General features: G+C 35.7%; 1 protein-coding gene across 2 annotated transcripts in view; it reads left to right on the top strand.

The window, feature by feature from the left end:
- Positions 1-26322, top strand: part of GLRA3 (glycine receptor alpha 3) — a 176727-nt gene that overhangs the window by 77469 nt on the left and 72936 nt on the right. For both annotated transcript variants that reach the window (XM_004088566.3, XM_003257993.4), the window contains exon 4: positions 18025-18248. In XM_004088566.3, coding sequence (XP_004088614.1) covers positions 18025-18248 — 224 coding nt within the window. The remainder of the gene's footprint in view (positions 1-18024; positions 18249-26322) is intronic.

Here is a 26322-nt window from a genome sequence, read left to right as displayed (position 1 = left end):
CACCCAGTCACTACCCTGGATCTTTCTTAAACTCAAATAAGATCTTGTCATTTTTCTGCTCTTTCAGTGGCTCTAAAATAATTCTTATTGGAGCAAAATTCAAATTTCCATGGCTTATACTAGCCCTATATAATCTGTCTCACCTTAAGTAATCAGACTGAATTCTCTCACCACCCCATCTCCTAACCCACTGTGCATTTCAGACATGCCCTTTGAACTCTTACTTTTTAGAGTAGGCAATATTTTATCTCACATCTGTTCCTTGCATTTGCTGTTCCTTCATCGACTACTCTTTCCACCACCACCCTTACGTCCTCACTGTCTAATTCTTTGATATTCACCTCTTAGGTTACATGGCCACTCCTGAGTACAGCAAAGCAGGGATATATAATTCCTCTTCAAGGAAAGAACCACAAAGGCAGAAGCCAGAATAATTGGTGACCAATAATAGAACACATCATAGAAGGATCCACAGTATATGTAGTTTGGTTATAATTATGTAAAAAAAAATTCTGAGTGTAACACAAACAAGCCCATATTCTTTAATTGTAAGACTTCATTCTTCCTGTGAGTACTTCTCAACCTAAGATTCTGTCACTGTTTTTCCCTCTTTTGTTGATATATTAGGTTGGTGCAAAAATAATTGCAGTTTTCACCATTAAAAGTAATGACCATTATTTTGCACCAACCTAATATAATGATTTACATATTTATTGGGTACATGTGTGTATTTGTTTCATGCATAGAATGTGTAGTGTTCAAGTCAGCGTACCTGGGGCATACATCATTTTTACGTGGGTTTATCATTTTTATGTATTGGTATCAGAAATACTGGTATCAGATATTGGTATTGGCAACTCAGGAATTGTATTGGTAACTGGTAACTGTCTTGGTAACTCTTCTGGTTACTGTGAAATATACATGATATTATTGCTAAGTATAGCCATTCTCATCTACTATCAAATACTAGAATTTATTTCTTCTATCTAATTGTATATTTATAACCATAACCAACCTCTCTTAATCCCTCTTTTCCCACTACCTGGTCTCCCCAGTCTGGTATCTATCATTCTATTCTCTATATCCATGAAGTCATAAGTTTTTCTAGCTCCCATATATGAGTGTGAAGGTGCAATATTTGTCTTTCCATACCTGATTTATTTCACATAACAGTGAAAGAACCTGCAGTTCTTTCCATGTTGCTGAGAATGAAACTATTTCATACTTTTTTTAGGCTGAACAGTATCCCATGGTGTATATATAACACATTTTCTTTATTCATTCGCCTGTTAATAGACACTTAGGTTGATTCCATATCTTTGCTATTGCGAATACTGCTGTGATAAATGTACAAGTGCAGGTATCCCCTTGATGTACTGAATTCTTTTCCTTTGGATAGATACCCAGTAGTAAGATGGCTGGATTGTATGGTAGGTCTACTTTTAGTTTTTTGAGAAATCTCCATTCAGACAGTGTGCCTATAAAGTGTCACGGAGACCACTTTGCATTGTATCTCTTTGGGGGACACTCGGCCTCCTGTATATGGATGTCTAAATATCCTGCTAGACTTGGGAAGTATTCATGTATTATTTTATTAAATAGGCTTTCAAACCCTTTTAACGTTTCTCCACCTTCAGGAATACCAATAATTTGTATGTTTGGTTGCTTTATGCTATCTCACATATCATAAAGATTTTGTTCATTCTTTTTTCTTTATTTTTGTCTGACTGGGTTATTTCAAAAGACCTGTCTTCAAGTTCTGTGGTTCTTTCTTCTGCTAGATTCAGTCTACTGTTGAAGCTTTTGAGTGTATTTTGCATTTTATTCTGGGAGTTCTTCAGTTACAGAATTTGTGTTTGGTTCTTTATTAAGATAGCTATCCGTTTTGTAAATTTCTCATTCATATCCTGAATTGTTTGTCTGATTTCTGTGTATTGTATTTTCAAAGTCTCTTTATCTCACTAAGCTTCTTTAATATCATAATTTTGAATTCCTTTTTCATAATTTTGTTAATTTCTTTGCAGTTGGGATCTGTTGCTGAGGAATTATTGTGTTCCCTCGAAGGTGTCGTATTTCCTTGCTTTATCATGTTTCTGGTGTCCTTATGTTGATATCTACGTATCTGGTGTAATAGTCATTTCTTACAATTCTTTGAATTCACAAGGAATGACTTTTTCCTGAATATGTATCAATGGTTTCAATTGATTAGAACCCTTTGGCTTTGATTCTGGGTGCAGGCAGTCATGCAATCTTTGTATGATTTACTTGACTACAAACAGCATTGGTGGTATTTGTGATTTCCTCAGTGGTTTAGGGTGCAGGTACTAGTGGAAGGTATGGTTAAATTTTGCTGGGGACAGGGATGCCAGGTGGGCCAGTCATTAGGTTCTGGTCCCAGTGGTGGTAGCAGGGTGCTGAATGTGCCTGTTCTTAGGCTCCCAGGGCAACATACACTAGCACCAGTGTCAGTAAGACAAGGCACGCCTCTTCTTGGTCCTCCAAGTGGCTTGCTCTGATGCCAGTAATGGCAGTCACAGGCCACATAGGTGACTGGGTTCTCAGGTCCCTGAGCAGCCAGTGTGGTGTGGGCAATGGCAGTGGCAGTGGCACTACAACTCTCTGGGTCCCAAGCACCGCACGCTGGTGTTGCCAGTGGCTGCAATGCTGGGTTGCCAACCATAGCCCCAGACACATAGCTCTCAGGCCTGCCTACTTTTAATGGCAGCAGCACCACAGCACCATACAGAGTAGGGGAAGAACCCTCTCCTTCCCTTGTGAGCCCAGGCACAAAGGCCATGCTACTAGTGGGGACATAGTCAACACTCACAGCCGCAGACCGGCAGCCCTCTTGCTTGCCTGCCCCAGCCGACAGTGACAGCAGCAACAGCTGCAGCTGCAGTGGTGTATGGATCAAGAGAGGGGGTCATGTTCTGTACTCACAAACCCAGGCACAGAGCTGTCACTTCTAAGATACATTATTTGTGGTTTTTTTCAACTTAAACGCCTATTGTATGTAATATCTCAATTTTAGAAATTACAAAATGTTTCAAAAATGCACTAAATATAAGAATTGTTGAAATCCACCAAGATGCAAGGGTTATAAGGAAACCTAAAATATCATGCAAATAGTACCAAATAAAATATCGTGCAAATAGTACCAAATAAGCCTCACTATAGCTCTACCATGAATCATCCTGGCAGGTACTTCTTTAATCAAGTGACCAAGCTAAACATCACCCATGAAACAGGTCAACATCATGTGCTATTGAAATCATGCAATGAGAAGGGCACAGTATCCTTTCTGCAGCATTTTTGTTAAAAAGGAATAATACCAATCTAATTATGAGAAAACATCAGACAAACCCAAACTGAGGGACATCCAACAAAATAGCTGGCTGGTATTCTCAAAAAGTGTTAGGGATATGAAAGACAGAAAAAAATGAAAAAAGAAAAAAAAGACTACGGGGCTGTCACAGATTAGAAGAGACTAAGTTAAAAGCTAAATGCAATGTGGGATCCTAGATTAGATCCTAAACCAGAAAAAAAGGGATATTAGAGGATATTAGATTCTTTAATTTTATAATCTTGAATTCTTTTTTCATAATCTCATGAAATTCAAAATAGGTCTGCAGGTAAGTTAATAGTATTGTATCGATGTTAATTTTCAGGTTTCAAAAACTACTATGAATATATAAAATATTAACATTAGCAGAAGCTGTGTAAAAGGTTTACAGAAACTCTTGTTTTCTGCAACTTTTCTGTGAGACTAAATTTAAAAGAGAGGAAATAGCTTAATTCTGAATTTCCTTATGAAATAATTTTTATTCTACAACAGCTATGGATATTCCACAACAGATACAGAGTTTTATGTAATCAAATAGGTTGTCCTTTCTTGATGCTTTTAAATGGGAAGGGTAAAGTAAAACAAAACAAGCCAACAGAATGGATCTTCCATAATTTTGCATCTGTCTTTTCTATGGTATCATCCTTCTCCACCAACTCTGCTCCTAGGGACATAGATTGAGTTTCACAAGGACCAGGGAATCTCAAGAAAAAGAATGATGTATTCACAGCAATTATCTTCCAGTAATTTATATCCTTCTGGGAAAGGTGATGAAACACCAGGGAACAGGCTTTAAAAGCTGTCATTTTTTCTGCTGAGATCACAAGAGCTTTATAACTTGTTAATGGCACATATTGCAAGTCTGAATTTCCATCTATCTTCTTTTTACTCTCAAAACACTGAAGAAAAAGCAAACATCAGAAACAAAGGAGAGAGACATTTTTTCCTTCTTAAATTTCCCCATGAGTTTAGCAGTGTCTTGCCCTGCCAGTGGCTATTTGATTCAGAATGCAATATATTTTTGCAATTCTCTTTCCTTTCTGGGGCTTCTCTTTCTTATTACTTATATTAGGACTAAATTGCTTGCTCTTGACAATTTTAGTACCAGAGTTATTGCAGAACATGTTATACAACTATTTCATTCTGAACAATACTCAAAGCAAGCTTTAGTGTTCCTACTCTTCAAATTGTGTGTCTTAAAATAGCTTATTAAAAACATCGAATAATATATTTTCTTACCCTTAAATTAATCAGGTGAGTCCCTGGTCAATATCCATTCACACAGCTTCTACTGATGTTAAATATTGAACTACAGATTCAATTTTAGCTTGCTTGTCAGCTTTCTAACAAATAACATTTCTTAAAATTTTAACTATTATCTTTAAAACTACTTTCTTTTAACAAGAAAATTGTTGTGATATATTGTGTTTTGTCATACCTGACTTTTTTGTTGTTTTTTAATCATTACTCTCACAAAAGCCATGCTAGGGAATTTCTAGCTAATGCCAATTATTCTGTGTGTCTGAGCAAAAGAAAAAACATTTTATATATTTGGATTCAAAGATGAGCAAAACTCAGGTGTGAACAAATATCCTCTTGCCTCACACAGTTTTAAATCTGCTCTTCCTAGGTTCTGCACCATAAGAAAATAGCATTCTAATCTTTTCAACAAATAGTGTTGGAATAATTTGTCAACTATGCAGAAAAAAAAAATAAACTGCAATACATACTCATACCTCATACAAAAATTAACTCATAGTTGACCGCAAACCTTAATATGAAATTTAAAATTATAAAATCATTAGAAGAAAACAAAAACATAGAAAATCTTTGTGACCTTGGGTTAGGTAGAGAGCTCTTAGATATAACACCAAAAGCACAATTTAAAAAATATAAATAATTGATAAAGGGATCTTTATCATAATTAAGCACCTTTATTTCTGTGAAAAATGCTGTTAATAGAAGGGAAAAAAAGCTACATGCTGTGAAAAAACAAGTTTGCCAATCTCATGTCTGGCAAAGGATATGTATCCAGAATATTTATAGAGAACTCTAAAAACTTAATAGTAAAATAAAAACAATACTTTTAATGAGCAATTTAAATGTTTGTTACATTGACTAAGAAGATACACGAATTGCAAATAGGCAGAAAATGCTACTTGACATCATTAGCCATTAGCAAAATGCAAATTAAAACCACAATGAGTACAACTACACACATATTAGAAAAGGTGAAATTAATTTTTTAAACAAATCTGAATTTACTGATTACTGATAAGAGTGCAAAAAATCTGTAACTCTCATATATAATTGATGGAAGTGCAAATAGTACAGCCATTCTAGAAAACAGCTTAGCACTTTTTTTCTAAAGGTAAACATACACTTAATATGACCCGGTAATCTCACTCCTAGATATTTACTTACGAGAAACAAACAAGTTTGCTTACATAAAATCCCGTACATAAGTGTATACATCAGCATTATCCACAATCACAAAATACTGGAAAAACACCAGAAGTCCATCAATGGATGAATAAGCCGTGTGGCATGCCCGTACAATTGAATGCAACTCAGCAGTTAAGAGGGATAAACTGATACACATAATAACTTAAGTCAAGAAGGAGCCAGACTCAAAAAGTTAAATATTGTGTGATTCCATTTATACAACATTCTAGAAAAGGCAAAACAATGAGGTTGAAGAAGGCATCACTGGCTTTGAGGGAATAGGTGTAAGGATGGTTTCAAGACAACACAGGGAATATTTGTGGGTGAGAGCTCTATTCTGTAACCTGCCTGTGATGGTGGTTACACATCTCTATGCATTTGGTACAGCTCTGAATGTAAGCTCTATCTGAATTTTAAAACAAATTAAAGCAGGAACATTAACAATAAAATGGCTTAAAACAACACCAATTTTATTAGGTCTCACATGTATGTGGATCAGGAATTTGGGCAGGGATTTGCTGGGTAACTTTTCTGCTCCTCTTGTCATTGTTATAAACTCTCTGGTTTCAGCTGGAGGATCAGCTTGCCTTAAGCATTCAAAATGGTTTCATTCATATGCCTAGTGCCTTGGTGAGGAAGCCTGGAAATCTGGACCTAGCTGGGACTGTTGACCAGAGTTCTTACATGTGGCTCCTCCAGTGTAGCTTCTCAGGGGTTTCTAACTTCTGACATGGCAGCCAGCTGTGTCTCAGAGCGCTTCAAGAGACAGGGTAAAAGCTTTGAGGATTCTTGCAACCCATAGGACATCTTTATTCTGACACAGTCGGCCTTCTAGTGACATTATTTACATTCTTCCAATATGCAAAACATAAACACCCCTTCCTAAAGACCCCAGCTGTTTTGTCCCACTATAGCATTGTTTTGAAGTCTCGAATTGTGTCAACTAAATTAGATGCAAGTGCAAATGAGGTTCCCAAAAGGTGGATCTTATGATTCCTCTTGATCAAAAGACCTGTGAATTTAAGAACAGGTTTTCTATACCACATGAAGTCGGCCTACAGAGGTGATACAGAATAGGAAAACTGCAATAGGGATAACATGTTCCCATTCAATAGGGAAGGGGTGATGGGAAGTACATTGTAGTCACTGGTTCACAGCAATTCTGAAGCCTGGGAAAGCATATCCTTCCAGTTACATTATTAAGGCCCAGTCCTGCTCCCAGAAAATGTGGATCTTGACTTTACCATTTTGGCTCTTGTTTCTGCCTTCTGAGTTATCTTTCCTTTTCTGTAAAAATGAGCCATGTTTGCTACAAAGTAGCCTTTTCATACTGCTTCCTGCTCATAGAAATGTGGGAACCTTGCAAGCTCTTTGCATTTTGAACTGTCCCTGTCCATTTCAAATGAAGCCAATGGTGCTTCTGCTAGTCTAATTCTCTTAATATTTTTGTGGGCTTCCTATGATTCTCTACCTTGGGCTGGGAATCAAGATTCTTTGAGATAATGCTCTTATGATTCTTAGAAACTTTTTAATCTAATTGAGAACATTTATGAGGCACATTTTTAATATTTCTGAAGTATAGGCAAGGGGTCGTAGTCACATCCTTGAGAAGATCTTTACCTTGAGCCCACAAAAAAGTGAAGTGGAATTTTTCGGGAATTTACCAGAAAATATTCTTAGCCAAATGCAACAGTTCATTAGTTGCATATTCTGTTCTACATTACTGAAATGAGTTGTCAAGCTTTCTGCCCCACAATGTAGGGGTGGATTTTCTTTTCTCTCCTCTAATAAGAATTTCCTTCTCGTTCCTTTAGCCATCACAACAATCTCTTCAAATCCTTGCAACCTACTTCTTGCTACCTGCTCCCAGAGTCAAGGGAACATGTTTTAAGTTTTCTTCTTAGAGCAGCACCCACTTCTAGTTTCCTAGTTCTATTCCAGTTGTTGCTGCATAGCAAACTATCCCAAAACTTTGTGGTTTATATAAAACAAACATTTTATTATATGCCATGATTTTGTAAGCCAGAGATCTGAGCAGGGCTTTACTGAGCCTTTTCTACGTGGTCTGAACAGAAGTTGCTCAGTGGAATTCAGCTTGTATATGGGCATAGTCCCTGAGAGAAAATAATCTGCTACCATAAAAGAGACCTTGCCTATGAGATGGTGTCACTTGCAGTAAGCAGTATATTATGTGTCATGCTGAGTTATTTTGATAGCAAAAGGCCTGAATGAAAAGCAGTGAGATCTCAGTTGTTCTTCTTGTCCTACAATACACCATTGGCAAAGATGCTTAATTTAGTCCATGTGTTCTCATCACTTCAAATAATTTTTCTGTCATGAAAGTATTCGAGTATAAATAGCAAACTAATTTTACAGAGAAAAGAAATATCAATAGATTCAGAACAGATCAAAACTATAATGTGGAAATGAAATAATCATACTGAAGTATTTCTAAAAGTTTCAGCTGCGACATTATGCTAAACCTACACTAGGATTTACATTCAACAAAATATGAATTTCCTCAAGTTTACATGCTCAAATAGAAGGTAATACAGGTTGCCAAATATTTGTATCCAATGCAAGAACACACCAAAATTTTGTGACCTATCTTTTGCCTATGACACCCTACATTCAAATACTTTTAAATACGTATGCATAAGCCCAAATACCTGTAAATGTAGAAATATTAAAATGAGTGGTGTTCTCTACCCAAGTAGAGACTACATTTTTCTTTTAATTCTGATTTTAATAGGTTATATATGTCCTGTTTAGTTAAGAGTGAATTGTGGACTTTAAAATTTTATTTGTTGCAGAAGCAGCAAACATTTCATCTGTTACTGTCAAGAGCTGTCCTAAATGAGGCAGCAATATTCAATGATAGTTTCTAAAAGAAGTTAATTCCTCTCCAACTTTACAGTATGCTTAGCCTCCACAGAGCTCCTTGGCCAATCTCCAAATCAATAAACAACTAGTTAAGCATTATCTGGATTGCTCAGAAAGAAAACAAATGCAATTTAATTTTTTTCTTTGACATAATATTTCATTAACTAAAATTCTTCCAAAGTGGAACATTTTTCCTTTAATTTTTAACCTCTCACATTTCATAGTTATATGCCATAAAAGCCCTCATGAATTAAAAAAATTCCCAAAGAAAATAAGTGGTTTAAATTTCTGAAAATTTAAATATCAGTTAAAATGTATAACTGTGATAACAAGCGTGAGCACTGGCTAGGCACGGTGGCTCACACCTGTAATCCCAGCATTTTGAGAGGTCGAGGCATGCGGATCTGATGAGGTCAGGAGTTCGAGACCAGCCTGGCCAACATGGAGAAACCCCATCTCTACTAAAAATACAAAAATTCACCAGACATGCTGGTGGGCGCCTATAATCCTGGCTACTTAGAGCTGAGGCACCAAAATTGCTTGAACCCAGGAGGCAAAGGTCACAGTGAGCTAAGACTGAGCCACTGAACTCCAGCCTGGGCGACAGAGAGAGACTCTGTCTCAAAAAAAAAAAAAAAAAAAAAAGGCTTAGCATTCAGAAAAATTTGAAAATAATTATTGGAATAATTATATTTATGTTCAGTTTTCTTACTGAGGACAAATGTCAAATACAACAAAGTTTTTTGCCAATAATGTCTATTCCTTTGTTCTTATTTACTAAACCATATCTTTTATCAAATGCCAAGCTACTACATGTTAATAGTTTATTAAAAGTGTGAAGGGAAGTGAGAACTTTTAAATAGATGAAATTTTTAAATATGTGTGTGTATAACTAAAAATCTAGATATCTTTAAACTGGAAACACTTGAGGTAAACAAACTTGGTTCACATTATTTGTTTATTCTGATAAAATTTGATCTTATGCAGGCCCAAAATAAATCTTTTTTTCTTTGTTAGTTCTATAACATTAGTCCCGAATTACATATTATATTAAAAAAAAAAACACTGATTAGTGTGAAGTAAATAGATAAACCCTGACAGTGTCAGATGTCGCTATTGTGAAAAGTACTTGTATGCAAGATGAGGCTGTTAGGCCTTTACAAGCATCAGTATGATCCTGAAACTTTATATACAGGGCAATTTTACTTATTATTTCTTCAATTCCAAATTATTTTTAAAGCATCTAGTTTTATGCCTGGAAAGTTAGTATCATTTTATTAATAGTAGCTATCGTTTTCATATTTTATGATGACTGTGGATTCCCATGGGTTTTGTGTATAATACATATATACAGGCATTGTGATGGCTTATACATGTGCATGTACATCATTATGTATAGAGCACTCACTTCCAAAAATATATCTCTGAAACTATTACATATTGCATATCACCTTACATATATAATTCTCTCAATAAGGCCCTTCACGCTTCTATAAACAAATGACCTCTGTGTTCTTAAATGTACCATAAAACCTTGTAGAAACTTATGCTAAGTGAAAGAAGCCAGATGCAAAAGGTCATATATAGTGTGATTCTATTTATTTAAATATCCAGAGTAGGTAAATCTATGGGGACGGGAAGCAGATGAGTGGTTGCCAGAGACTAGAGGAGGAAGAAAGGAGATCACTAACTGGATACAGGATTTCCTTGTGGGGTGAAAAAACTGTTGTGAAACTAGGTGGTGGTGGTGATGACTGCGTAATACTATTAATGCATAAAATGTCTCTGATGATAAATGTTATGTATATTTGACCATGATTTTTTAAATTTTAAAAACACATTAATAAAATAGAATACAGTTTATATCAGACATTTAAGGAAACACACTAGTTGGAATGTCTTCAAAAACATTGTTATTCTACCACACTATTATCCACCTCAAAATTTTGAAGTATCTCTCAAGTTTTCTCAAAAGATTTTCTTCCCATTAGTGGGAAGAAATTCTTAGAATTCTGATTTGAAGAGCATTTGTAGTGTTGATTGATAATAGAATGTTCCAAAGACCAAATGATACTTCATTTCCCCAGAGACTTTCACTGTTTTAGGAGCCAAGTCATATGTTTCAGTAGTAGAACAATTGTTTAGTGAAGGTCCAAAAATAATAGTAAGAAGATGCCCACGTATTAAATATACAAAATGAAGCCAGGTGTGGTGGAATCCCAATGCTTTGGGAGGCCGAGGTGGGCATATCACCTGAGGTCAGGAGTTCCAGACCAGCCTGGCGAACATGACGGAACCCCATCTCTACTAAAAAATCCAAAAATCAGATGGACGCAGTGGCAGGTGCCTGTAATCCCAGCTACTCAGGAGGCTGAGGCAGGAGAATCACTTGAACCAGGGAGGTGGAGGTTGCCTTGAGCAGAGTTGGCACCACTGCATTCCAGCCTGGGAGACACAGCCATGCTCCATCTCAAAAAATAAATAAATAAATAAATAAAATAAATATACAAAATGCAAAATAATGTCTTATATGTAAATGTTATGTTTATTTTAACATGCAACTTGTGTAATTAACATGAAGCAGCAATAAAAGCAATCCAGAGAGAATATTCTGTTGGAATGAGTGGATTTGTGATGCAAATTTCAGGTCATGAACAAAAGTATTAGTGGACTTCCATGTCCATGTTGTCTAAACCAGGAGAAATAGATGAGCTTCCTCTTCCTAGTGGGTATAACGCAAAATGGAGTGAATTGGAGTTTAGGAGCTGAGAAGTGGGCAGAAAAATGATGTAGAAACTTCTGCCATTTTTTTCTCCTACCCACAGGCTTGTTGACACAACTTGCTGTGAAGGACAGAGTGCAGTCCACCTGGTTATCTAGCCTATTTTTTTAGGGCTGAAAATTAGTCATACAATTAGCAGACAAAGGAGAATTGAGTAGAAATATTAAGCGAGCATCAGAGACAGAAGGGGCTGGTGGATGAATGGGGCTTGTGGAGCACAGCTGTGCAGCACCTTAGTGGGAGATTAATTTGTTACCTTGCAATCCAAGAGCAACAAAAATTACTATTTTTCATTGACAGCAAGCAGCTACTAGGAGTACTGGCCCTCTGTAGATGTTTACACCTACATCGAGGCACCCACAAACGGAATGAACTATATTAATTGAAATCAATTTCTTTCAACTTCTGAAAGAGTATTCCCATCAACTAAGTTTACCTCTCCAGAAATTATTGCATTCGAGTGTACAGAATGGGTAATATTCTTAATGGAATACAGCTTTGTATTGTTTTTGCTAGTATTTTAATTTTCAATCCTATATTTACCCATAGGTTACTAAATGAGATATGAAGAGTGTTATTTAATTGATCCAGCACATTTTATGTTCTAATCAATCCCTCTTAATTGCATGTTTCCAGAATTGGTACACAATTAGATTGCTTTTTAAAAAAAATTTTGGAATTTTAAAATCTTCTTTTTTCTGAGAGAATAATTGTACATATGGATAATGGAGAAGTCAGAGGGAGATTTAAGATAACCTTTTAAGCCTCTAAATAGTTCTTATAAAATGACTTTCTTCCCTGTTGCTTTAGTAACAGAGAATTGAAAGGCACTTTCCCAATGGGCCATTACTGCAGAATCAGTGGCCCCAGACGATCACCCTTTCTGTGGTGGAGTTCATATAGCAGATGGTATAGGCAACATGGGGGATATTATAGAGATGATGTTAGAAGCAATTATTGCACCATTGGATGTCGGTATTCTGTGCTTCCTGACGCATGGGAACCTATATTGTACAGGACTTCAGAACTGTAAAGCTTATACAGCTAAACCAGTGAGACATTGGTAGGGAGTTTGAACTTCATTCTTGTTTATTTGACAAAGGTGAGTTATTTTCTGATCATTTTGAAATTTGCCAATATCTCTGATTAGGATTTTTTAAAACAGAAAGAATTCTGGATTATTTTTTCCATCTGGCTATGAATCCAGTGATATTTGCCTCTACCCTCTCCAATTACTGGCCAAAAAAAAAAAAATCTGTTGTTTTAGAGATGTCGTCAAAAACTGGTAATAATATTGTATTCAAATCAGTTCAAAACGATATAATAGTTTCCTATTGCTACTGTAACACATTGCCACAAATTGAGTGGTGTTTCTATTCTTTTATGAGATGGTCAGTCAGGTGTGGCCACAGAAGAAACGGGGAGACTCAGGAAAAAACACAGTTTATTATACTCACAGGTCCTAGAGACAAGAGACGCAGCATCCCAATGCAGGGCCATGTGGGAAAGACATCATGGTGGTCAGGAAGCAGAAGGTAGGAGCATGAAAGTTTAAGCCACAGCCTTTATTGGAGTTTCTTCTGCAAAGGCAGGCAGGGCAAGGTGAACTGTTTATTTAGGGTTGCCTCGTTTGAATAATTTTGCCAGGCTTTGGGCTATAGAGATGGTTTCTAGTTGCCTGGTACCTAGCCCTGAGATGACTAAGGCACAGGAACACTGTCTTCCAGGTGCACTGGCTGATAGAGGAGGGAAGGTTCTGAGGTTATTAGTTTGTTTACTCAAGACATGCTCCAGGCCGGGCCCTTTGCTGTCCCTGAAATTTGACTGGCACTGGGAGAGGTAGTCTCTCCACAGCCAGAAGGGTTTTTTAAGATGTCAAAAAAACACAACATACAGAAAACTTTAAAAATATTTATACTGCAAGTGGCTTAAACAACACAAATGTATTACCTTACACTTCTCAAGGTCAGAGGTCCAGTGTGTTTCGCCAGACAAAATTCAAGGTGTCTACAGGGCAGTGTTCTTTCTGGAGGCTCTAGTAGAAAATCCATTCCTTTGCTTTTACAGCTTCTAGAGGCTGCCCACATTCTTTCGCTCTTCCTTGGCCCTTTTCCTCCAGCAGAGACCCAGTCAGTTTAACATCACCTCATTTTGGCACTGACTCCCTTCCTCCTCTTTCAGCTATAAGAATTCTTATGATAACAAGATTTATTTTGGTATATAATTACATACATAATATATATGTGATGAAGTATAATTTAATAACATAAACACTATTGAATCCTTTACCTAGACTTAGAGCTAAAACATTACCAATATTAAAGATATCTGTATAATTCACTATCTCATTCCCCAGGATTTCCCTAGGTAATCACTATCATAAAGTTGGTAGTTATAATTCTATATTGATGAATATGTGTGTATATACACACACATACATACACATAAAGAGATATATATATACATATATATATATAGAGAGAGAGAGAGAGAGAGAGAAATTGCTTGGTTTTGAATTTTACAAAAATGGTGCCCTACATTATATCCCCAGCATTTGCTTTTTTTCTTTTTACTGTTTTACATTTATAAGATTCATCCTCATCATTGGAAATAGTGGTAATTTATTTTTACTACTAGATATTTGATTTCATTGACATGGCACAGTTTATTACGCATTTTTCTGCCAATGGATATTTGAATTGGTTCCAGGTTTTGGTTTGGTTTGGCTTGGTTTTTCATTAGCGCTAACAGTGTTGCTATAAATACTTTTGTAGATGTCTTCTGTTGCATAAGCACGAGGATTTCTTTAAGTTTTGTATTTTGAACTAAAATGTTTGTATCCTGAGTATGCATATATCAAATTTATGTCGCAATGTTAATTTTTCCATTTTTTTTTTTTTATTTTTGAGTTGGAGTCTCGCTCTTTCACCAGGCTGGAGTGCAGAGGCGTGATCTCGGCTCACTGCAACCTCCACCTCCTGGGTTCAAGCGACTCTCCTGCTTCAGCCTCCCAAGTAGTTGGGACTACAGGCACATGCCACCACGCCCAGCTAATTTTTGTATTTTTAGTAGAGATGAGGTTTCACCATGTTGGCCAGGATGGTCTCTATCTCTTGACCTCGTGATCCACCCACCTCGGCCTCCCGAAGTGCTAGGATTAAAGGCGTGAGCCACTGCACCTGGCCAGTTTTTTCCATCTTTTAATACTTTTTGTGGCAATGTATAAAGGATTATTTTTCCCTGTATTTTTGACAAATTCTGATATCATCAAAAGTCTAATTTTTAACAGCCCAGTAAATATAAAATGGTATCTCATTAATATCTTAATTTGCACTTCTTTGTTTACTAATGTGGTTGAACATTTTTTCAGATACTTATTGAGTATTTGCAATGCCTGCCTTGTAAAATGTTGTGATTGTTTTGGCCATTTTCCTACTCAGTTGTTTCTCTTTTTCTCAATTATTAGTATGAAATATTTTAAAGCATGTTAATAATCAACTGTCAGTTGTATATGTGGCAAATACCTTCTTGCAGTATAATTTATGTTTTCATTATCCTTAAGTGACCTTTGGATGAACAGAATTTCTTAATTCTGACATCATAGAATTTATTAACCTTTATTTTATGATCAATATTATTGTGCTTTTTAAATAATTTGCCCTACCTTAAGTCCACATACTCTGCTAAATTTTCTTTTAAAAAATTTTATCCATCATATTTGAATTTTTAATTCACTCCAAGTTGCCTTCTTGAGTAGTATCATATTGAGATGTAATTTAACCTTTTGCCATATACAAAATGTGTTGTACAAGGCCCTTTTCTTCTTCACTCAAGGGAATTTTATTACAGGCAAGTTATTTCAAGTCTAGTTATTAGGACTTCTCTTAGGGTGGTACTATTTTGACTGTCAGTTTACTTGCCCCTTTCTTTACACATTTTCACAAATGGCCAAAATTCAAAAATAATTAATATAATTGGTTGCTGGGTATAATGGGATACTGTGGCTATGAAGAATCAGCCTTAAAAAACCATTTTTGAAATGCTGAATTTGGTTATTTAATAGCTTTCCATCTCAATGTTCATTTGCAGACAAAGCAAAACCAAAACTGTAAGGAGTAGTAAAATCTTAGTTTCTAAGGTTTTCAGGACATCGTTATTTTTGTTTTGCTTTGAACCCTGGCCCTGAACCAAAGCATAGAAAGATTTAATCAAGCTAATTAACATATTCATCATCTCACTAACTTAATATAGTTTAGGAGTGAGAATGTCAAAAATTCATTCTTTTAGCGATTTTGAAATATACAATACATTATTATTAACTGTACTTACCATGCAGTACAATAGATCACAAAATCATATTTTCCATGCTGTCATGAATGACAGGATTATTGCCATCCAGTGGCCTCATATGGTTCTTACTTCCCTAAACTAAATGTATTAAGAGGCAGAGATATTTAAGAAAGAGCATTACAATGGTTATATGATAACATTTGGCCTTGGTGACAGGTGACTGTTGCTTTTTCCTTGTATTTACTTAGGAACAGAAACTGAAAGATACTTAACATCTTTTCTAGTGCACATTTGGAGCAAAAAGTGTTCCCGGAAGAAATGAAAATGTATCTGTAAAGTTTATCACTAGTACTAATAACATAAGGGTAAAGAGATTCTACCAAATTTCATTACACATACTGCAACTTAAAGAGTACTTTTATTTTAGCCTAAGTGTGGTGAACAGCTGCAGAGTTCTAAATCAAGAAATGTCACAGCAAAAAATGCTTCAAACAACTTGATTATGTATCTTATAAATCAGTACAAATGTACATTCTTTACTAGTCAGTTATCTTTCCTGGCAGGTATGATTATAACTTGACCTTGTTCAGTCTTCTCCTGCCTATAAAGCAGAGAGAGACTGATTTGGTCAATCATTGATTCCTGTAGTGGTATTGAGGGCACACACTGGAGAATGGCAAAGGAAACAAGAACTGGCCACCAACCACGGAGCTGTACTTCCTGGTGCCCTGGACTACAGGCTAAGAGAAGATGACCTGTTCTAGGCTGGTAGAAGCTTGTTCACATATCCCCATTTACAGGTTCTGTAGATCCTTGTGGCAAGTGAGATTTCCACAATATCGTGAGCTTTCTGTCAAAAAGCTGAAGTGAACTCCACTCCATTGTCACTTTGGGAGATACATAGGGCAGCTAGCAAGCAGAAAAAATATTTTCTGGTATGTAACCTTAGTTGCGGTTAGAAGATAGTCTCAGGGCACAAATATTGATCAAGAGGATGTACAGATTTGTAACATTCAGTACAAACTCTGACTTTGACCTACCAATAACATAAGCAATCTACCTGCTCTGATATTATTAAAGCATCCGTTGTGATTGGCTGGTTACTATATTCTGATGTCACATAATTTGGTATTCAAGAAATAGAAAAATAGATGAAAACTGGTTTTCAGTTCTTGTGAGTGTCTTCAGCCTTGGCTATTTTGCATGCAAATGAAGTGGTCTCATAATGTTTGCTTTAATCATGCTTACAATGAGGTCTATATTTAATTTATTGGCTCATTTCAAAAATCTAGAAAAAATTATTTATAAAGACATATGTGGTACTTATTTTCATATACTGTGTATATACAAACACTACACATATACTCAGCTGTCAACATTTGTCATTCTGTGCATTAGTCCAAAATTGTGAGCAAGAATTTAGTTGAAATCATTGACTCCTTTTAAAATTAACTATGAAAGATCTAATTGGGAAATCTCTTTAGCCAAACCTTCTTGAAGTATTATTGACAATAATCATCCTTTATTATTCTTTGATTATTATAAAATTAGCTTTTATTTTTCTCAAATTACTTATTTCGTAGAACTTACATGCTATCTTAAACATGAGAAAATGGGCTTTCATTGTGAAAAAGCGTATATGGTCATTTTTGTAACGCAGAGAGCTTCTAAGAAAAGTTCACTAAATATATTCTGGATGTTACTGGATATCTACTAAAATAAATTATTCTAAAAATAAATGCAAAGATGAAAATATCTTTCTCTAAGTGTCTAACAGCATTCCAGCATTTTATTCTGACAAAGCAGGAAAGTAAAATTTGAATGGAAGAGCAAGTTTTAAACATGATGAATTGTGGTCTTTTCTTTGGAGGCATATAGGTCACTGAAGACATGGCCAAAACCTCAAAACTAGGATGACTCTTTTAGGTGGTAATCAGTGAGGATCCTGGGGGATGGGAGTACCCGAGGATGGCATTGGTTCCTGTTATAATTCAGAAAAACCCGAAGAACAGTACATAAGATCCAAAACTCTTTTTTATAAGACTTTATTTTTTAGAGGAGTTTTAGGTTTACAGCAAAATTGAGAAGAAGGTACAGAGATTTCCATCCTCCCTCTGTCCCAACACTTGTATAGCCTCCTCCATTAACTATACAACCCATCCCCAAGACGGGTACATTTTCTACAGTTGATGAGCCTGCCTCGGCACCACACTGACACTATGGATTCTAAACTTTTTAAAGCAGGGTTTTTTTTTTTCTTTCTTTCTTTCGTTTATCATAGGATTACAGAGTGAATATCTTTCTTCGTCAGAAATGGAATGATCCCCGCCTTGCATACAGTGAATATCCTGATGACTCTTTAGACCTTGACCCCTCCATGTTGGACTCCATTTGGAAACCTGATTTGTTCTTTGCCAATGAAAAGGGTGCCAACTTTCATGAAGTCACTACAGACAACAAATTGCTAAGAATTTTCAAAAATGGAAATGTTCTTTATTCAATAAGGTGAGTTGTGGACTTAAGTTGCCGATTTCAGTGAAATAGAATATAGTGCCTTGTTGGTTTGTTTGGTGAGAGTTTTGAAATTTTTGAAAAAGTGCTATCATTGTTACACTTCAGTTCCTCTAATAGATTGTTTCCCAAATATGTCTGATCAATAATAACAGATCCAAGTTCCAGATTCAGGAACTATATAAGTAATTCTTGGAAATCCACTTTTTAAACAAATGGCCCTGGTGATTCTTAACATCAGCCAGGTTGTCAGGAATCTTAAAGGCAAAGTGAAAGGCAGCTGAATCATACATTGTGATAATACTTCTATGTATATGTGTCTTCTTTAAATATTTATAGGTTAAGAAATGTTTAGGTTTCTCATCTGAGATACATTTTACATAGATTATTTTTCGGGTATATGTGTTGTTTATTAAAATCTCCTTGAGCTTCTCTGGTCATTCTTTTGCATTTTTGCCCTAACTGTTCAAGTTTCATTCTTTCTAACATGCTGCAAAGTGATGATTTGTTGATAAACTTTGAACAAGGCAGGGAAGAAAAAAAATCACTGTATTATGTGAAAATGGATGACAAAACCTTAATCACGATCCCTGGAAAAGATCTTATTTACATTTATGTTCCTCATTATTGACTTATCAGAAGAGTGTATAGCATTAAAAAAAACCCATATTGAATAATAATTAATACCAAACAATAAACACTAATAAAAAATTTTTGACAGTTGAACTCTAGGATTCACTTAACTTTGGCAGTTCATTAAATATGAAACAAATGCAGAGTCAGTAAATAGCTACTTACATGATATGCTTGATGATCTTTGTCACATCTGAAAAAATCTTCTAAAATTAAGTGATTATTTAAAAATTTTCCATAATTGTTTTTCTAATTTAGGTTAATTGTGAAGAACAGGACATAAGAACAGAATTCATGTCATGTTTCTTAGAAGGGGGAGAATATGTTATACTTCTAGCAAGAGCCAAATATTTAAATACTTTTATCACCAGTATCATGTTTTAAAAGGTATCAAGGTAGGCTTAATATTGAGGTCTTAGGCTTAAAATTAATTCACTCTATTTTATCTCTCTCTTATCTTCTCTTTTGTAAACTTTCCTTCTCATCAGGAATGGGGGTATTTGATTTGGAGTTCATATATGCCCAATATCAGGGATAAAATAGTAGGATTCTAAAATGTAATCTTAATAGCTTAGTGATTTTGAAAATGTTTTTTTCTGCAAAGTGGTTTTATAAATAATGCTTGATCCCATGTCTGCTCTTCATCTCTGCATCCCAATATATTACGCCTGCTTTTCACATTTACCTATTTCATGTGAACAGATTTCTTTTCCATACATTTATTGATTTCTAAAAATGACAGGGTGACATCACTCTATTGTGAATTGACCCTTTCATCAGAATTCTGAGAAACAACTAATATGTACTAATATAATCTTGAGTGATTAACTGCTACGTATGACACAAAGGAAGATTTCAGGTTCCACCACTAATAAGCCCTATATTCCCATATGGATGAATAAATTAATGGTGAATTCCAGGTCTATGCAAGAAAATTTTGCACCTACCAAAAATTCACCCCCCCAACCCCGCCCCACCACTAAATATCAAAAGATAGTAAGAATCTCACTTCTGGGAAGATGGAACAGACATACTTTTTTTCTATTCTACCTGCTAAGTACAACTAAAAAACCTGGACACAGTACATAGAACAAACTTAAGGAGATGCCCAGTGGTGGATATAAGCACAGGCTGGCTACATACCTTGGAACCTGAGGAACGACGTGGAGGTGAATTCCCAGAATTTTCCTTTTGCTTCATACATCCTAGACTTGAAGATGAAGAAACTGGCAACATGGCAACATCAGCGGGTACAGACAAAAATCAAAGTCCCAACAAAAGCCTAATTTCTCTAGCAAATCTAACATTCTCTAGATGTTAGGAAAGGGGAAGCCTAACAAGACAGAAAAGCTTTAGACAACTGCTTTACTCCAGCCCAACACCACAGGAAGAAATGCAGTCCTACTTAAGACAGCAAAGCCCAAATGAAGAGTCCAGACTTCCAGTCTTATGAGGTGGCATTGAGGTACCATCACACCTAACTCAAGATGGTGTCAGGAAACGACAAATAATGAACTGGATTTTCATGCCCCACCATCCTATAGTGAGCTTTATACCTCACAGTGCCAGGAAGACCACATAGAAAGCCAGGAATTCCGCCCTTTCCCTGCAGAGACAAGGCATACCCTCCCTCTCTGCCGAGGTGGTTTTAGAGAAGACTTAGTGAACAGTCAATATTTTCAACATCACCTAGCAGTTATGAGGCCACTCCCACCGTAGTGTCAGTGGACATCATGCTTACACCTGGGACATCCAGCAATAAGGCAGAGCGTCTCCCCTCACAGGCCTGTATAGAGAGTGGTTAGGAAACAGACACAAGATAACACCTTCCCTTGCCTAAGCAGAGCAATGTCAGAGAAAACCAAAAAAGTTTAAATAAGAGCCAGAGTCTAATAAAATAATATTTATATGTCTAGGCTTCAAACAAGAAACATTCATCATACAAAGAACCAGAAATCATACAAAGAACCATAAATGTTCAGTAATTCTGGAAAAAGACAATCAACTGATGGCAACATCCAAATGACAAAGATGAGACCAGGAGTGATGGCTCATACCCTGTAATCTCAGCACTTTGGGAGGCTGAGGCAGGCAGATCGCTTGAGCCGAGGAGTTTGAGACCAGCCCAGGCAACATGATAAAACCCTGTCTCTACAAACAAATACAAAAATTCGCTGGGCAAGATGGTGTTCACCTGTGTTCCCAGTGACTAGGAAGACTAAGGTGGGAGGAACTCTTGAGCCTAAGAGGCAGAGGTTGCAGTGAGCCCCGATCACACCAGCGCACTCCAACCTGGGTAACAAACAAAGCAAGTCCCTATCTCAAAAGAGAAGACAAAAATGTTAGATATCTGGCAAAGACTTTAAAGTAGCCATGATAATTTGCTTCAGTGAGCAATTACAAATATGCTTGAAACAAATGAGAAAAATAGCCTCCGCAAAGAAATAGAAGCTACAAAGTGAAACCAAATCAAAATTTCAGATGTAAAAATACAATAATCAAAATGAAAACTCAGTGTATGGGTGGAACAAAAAAAAAATAGAGAAGATAGAAAAGAGAATCAGTGAACCATAAAACAGAATAACAAAAATTACTCAATCTGAGCAACAGAGATGAATAGATTGGCCGTGGGGCCTGGGAAACAGCCTCAGGGATCTGTGAGATTACAACAAATGATCTAACATTCATGTCATCAGAGTGTCAGATAGAGGGGGGAAGGGGTATGAAGCTAAAAAAAACTAGAGAAAATAATGGCTGAAATGTTAATAAATTTTGCAAACGGCGTGAGCCTGCAGATTCAAGAAGTTGAGTTCCCAAACAGGATAAATCTGAAGATGTCCATATGAAGACACATGATGCATAAACTTCTGAAAACTAAATACAAATCCTGAAAGCATCCAGAAAATAATGATGTCTTAGGCAGGAAAAACAATTAGAATGAGAGTAGATTTTTCTAGACGTCATTGAAGCCAGAAAGAAGCTACAAATATTTTTTTAGGTGCTGAAAGGAAGGAACTCTCATCTGAGAATCTTGTACCCAGGGAAGATATCCTTCCGGAATAAAGAGGAAATCAAAACTTTCTTGGATAAAGGAAAATAGAGAATTAATCACAAGTAAATCTACCTGGAAAGTGTGGTCAAAGAAGCTTTCTAAAAAAAAGAAAATGATAAAAGAAGAAGCATACGAATATCAAGAAGGAAAAAAGGACACAGGAAGCAAAAATATGAGTGAATACAATAGACTTTCCTTCTCATTTTTAGTTTCCTAAATTATATTTGACAGTTCAAGCAAAAATTATAAGACAGATGTAAGGGGAAAATGAAAGAAACAAATGAGAAAACTTTTTTTATAAATGCCTTGACAGAAGTTAACAAGACCAGTAAGATCTCGAGTTGTCTAGTATCCCTTCTGTGGTCACATGACTTGATGTTAACTGGGAAGATGATTTGTCAAGATATATAAAAATATGAAGTTCATTTATCCTTCAATTCAGCATTTCTATTTCTAGGAATCTAAATTACATACGTATGTGTACATAAGATATCTTTTACAAAGAGACCCACTGAAACACTGAAATAGCAACAAAAAAGGGCCTATATATGTTCACCAATAAGAACATGACTGAACACAGTGATAACCCCATATTATGAAATAACTTGCATGAGATAGACCTGAGTGTAAGCCTACATGATATATTTCAGTTCAAGAAAAATGTTTTGTATATTTTTATTTAAGGCATATATATATACATATACACACACACAAATATATATATGCATAACTATGTATGTAAAAATATACATATATATAAGTCTATAGAAGTTTAGATGAACCCCCAAACAATTTAGAAAGGAATAGGAATAGTGGAATTTGGGCAGGAATAAAGGGGAACTGTACATTTTGCCATATGTAATTTTATATTGTTTGAATTTTTCATAACAAGTTATGTATCACTTATGAATTAAATACATATATTTTAAGTTATAAAGTCTCTTAACATGAGGTTATGATTCTTCACTCTTCTGTCCTGTGGGCTCATGAATGTTATCAGGGGACCCACGACAGGGTATAAATAAAATAAATTTCATTCCTTCCTGCTAAGTTAAAAATTATTTTTGTAAAAGGTGTCATTTTATTTTTAATTATATATTGAAGTACTGTTTCACTTCAGACAGATTTGGGGTTGCACAGGTTACAAAAATATATCACCAGGTAGCATGGAATAGTCATTTTGCAAAGATAGAATGTCTAGATTATTTATTGTAGCTTTGTGTGTTTGTATGTAACGTATCTTACATGATTATAAATATTTATTTGTTTATTTTAAGTCTTATTGGAGTTGGACAATGTCAACATAAAGAACACACTACTGAGCTTTTAGTATTTCCCTGATCATTGAACAAAATAGAATATAAAAGCTAGACTACTTTTTTTTTTTTTTTTTTTTTTTTTTTTGGAGACGGAGTCTCGCTCTGTCTCCCAGGCTGGAGTGCAGTGGCGTGATCTCCACTCACTGCAAGCTCCGCCTCCCGGGTTCACGCCATTCTCCTGCCTCAGCCTCACCGAGTAGCTGGGACTACAGGCGCCCGCCACCACGCCCGGCTAATTTTTTGTATTTTTTTTTTAGTAGAGACGGGGTTTCACCGTGGTCTCGATCTCTTGACCTCGTGATCCACCCGCCTCGGCCTCCCAAAGTGCTGCGATTACAAGCGTGAGCCACCGCGCCCGGCAAAGCTAGACTACTTTTTGTGTGAGGGGCTTCTTGCTAACAATATGTCATAAAGCCAAAAGCGCTTAATTCTGTCCATCCTAAACATTTGTCAAATAGGATAGATCTTGTTATTAAGAAGATTTCAAGATGATAGTTGTACTAAAACCCTTAACTGTGCCCATTCAAATGCATTATATTAAAGAATACTAAATTTATTATATTGAAAAGCTAAATAATTTAAATACAATTAATGAGACCTTGCTACTATGTCCCCTGGAAATGCTCAAGTATTTTCTGTCTTAAAGTATTGGAATAAAACTGGAATTACGTCTCTTATAAATGACATCATCCATTATGAATTGCTCACATTTCTTCTAATATTTTGAAGAAAGGTATGAAATAATTTAGAAATGCATCTTTTGTCTTTCAGTATGAATTCAAATGAAACAGATGGTCTCTCGGCTCCTAGTTTTTGTTTGCTATATCCTGGCTCGCACAATCAAAAAATTCATTTTTTCTGAGTTGTTTTTGGAAATCTCACAGGACTTTGAAATCTTCAAATGCTTCATATCTTCAGTTTCTTTTGTTAACAAAAATTGTGCCAGAAAAAGAAAAAAATCTTGTTGAATTTACAAATGGAGCATCTGTTATGTTTCATGAGAGATCTGGCTTTCCTGCTTTTTTAAATAAAGAAGCAGCAGGTCCTTGCAAAGACGACTAATTGATCTTACATATTTATCTGTATTTCCTCTGAAACCCCATTAAAAAAAGGAAATAAACGGAATAAAGAATAAAAATGTCGTTAACACACAGGAGAATGAAAGTAATGGGAAAAAACAGCAACAGATGAGCGATAACATATTTAGGAAACTTAAAAATGAATGCACTTGTGAAAACTGAATTAGACAGAGATAGTGGAAACCTAATTCAATGTAGGGGAATTCAAAAGGAAGAGAATAATTAATATTTTCAAATTTTTAGAAATGTAAGGCACCTGGGACTTCAGAAAGTAGAAGCCAGAAGAGATCTAAAAGGAGTATAATTTATTTAAGCTTTGTAGGAAAAGTGGACCCTCTATTCCTGATTTCCTTCCCATGCACTCAGGTTAGAGATTGCCCTTTTTACCTTTTGAACTAAGCAGGAAGCAAGAGGACAGAAAATGCTGGAGAGGCTCTTTCAAGAGCTTTAGGCACAGGGGTTCCAGGCACAACTGGTACCTGTCATGAGGCATCAGACCAAGAAAATAAGAATGACAGGACCCCTTGCTGGCCCTAAAATGCTGAAAGACAGACTTAAACTTCTTCCACTGAGCAGTAGACAAGAATACAGATGATATAGATATAGATATAGATATGGATATAAATATAGATAGATATACAGATAAATTATACCTATAGATACACGTATAGGTAATATGACTGTCCAGAGGTTCTCCAAATGCCAGAATCTGTAGATCTTTTCTCTTCGGCAAGTTAGTTTCCTATTTATATATATATATATATACACACACACACATATATACCCATATATACACATATATAGATATATACATATGTATATATGTATGTATATGCATATATACATATATAATACACATACACATATATACACACACATATTTTTCATATACATATATATGTATATATACACACACACACATATATACACATATTTTTTTTTCCTCTTAGTTATATGGCATTTATATCTGTCTTAGATATATAGATATATATGTATCTGGAAAACTAACTTGCCTAAGAGAAAAGATCTACACATTCTGGCATTTGGAGAATCTCTGAGCCACCGTATTACTATCCTACAGTTAAGACCATTACTCAATGAGCCATCTGCTACTAACTGAGCTCCAGATAGTTTTTAGTACCTCATTCTTAAATATATTTAAAAGTTTATGAAATTTATAACATAATTATTACTTATATTTATGTGTTTATATATGTGTGTATATATATGTTATATATAACAAAAAGTTATGCAAGAGCTATAACAAACTATCAAGCTTAATCATGAACAAGAATTACATATTTATAACATGTAAATACTGAATATTAATTTAACCACAAATGTTTATATAATTCATGAATGTCACTTAAAAGTTCACACAGTTCTCACTTTGGGAAGCTGAAGCGGGAAGATCACGAGGTCAGGAGATGGAGACCATCCTGGCCAACATGGTGAAACCCCATCTCTGCTAAAAATACAAAAGTTAGCTAGGCGTGGTGGTGCATGCCTGTAATCCCAGCTACTCAGGAGGCTGAGGCAGGAGAATCGCTTGAACCAGGGAGGTGGAGGTTGCAGATCACACCACTGCACTCCAGCCCTGGTGACAGAGCAAGACTCCACCTCAAAAAAAAAAAAAAAAAAGTTCACACAGTTCTGTAAAACATATAAAAAACAGTTGTACTTTTGCCCTGCCCATCCTTACCCCCAGTTCTGGCTTGTCAGAGAGCTAGCCTTTGTTTAGCTATCTGTCTACCACTCACATTCATATACTTAAGTTGCTGTAATATCATGCTTGATTTTTAAAATATTTGAAATTGCCTATTAATTCTTATAAAGGAAAAACAAGAGTTTGTTTCCCTGATATGATACTCCATGTACGTTTAACTCTCTACCACTGACTTTGGGAATCCATTACTTTTATAGCAAGCTGTAAGCAAGCCTTCTCTTTGAAAGATGTTCTCGTCTCTCAAAATTATCAGCTGCAT

The sequence above is a fragment of the Nomascus leucogenys genome, chromosome 7b (genome assembly GCF_006542625.1).
Source record: "Nomascus leucogenys isolate Asia chromosome 7b, Asia_NLE_v1, whole genome shotgun sequence".
Classification (NCBI taxonomy): domain Eukaryota; kingdom Metazoa; phylum Chordata; class Mammalia; order Primates; family Hylobatidae; genus Nomascus; species Nomascus leucogenys.
This window is presented reverse-complemented; position numbering and strand designations above follow the sequence as displayed.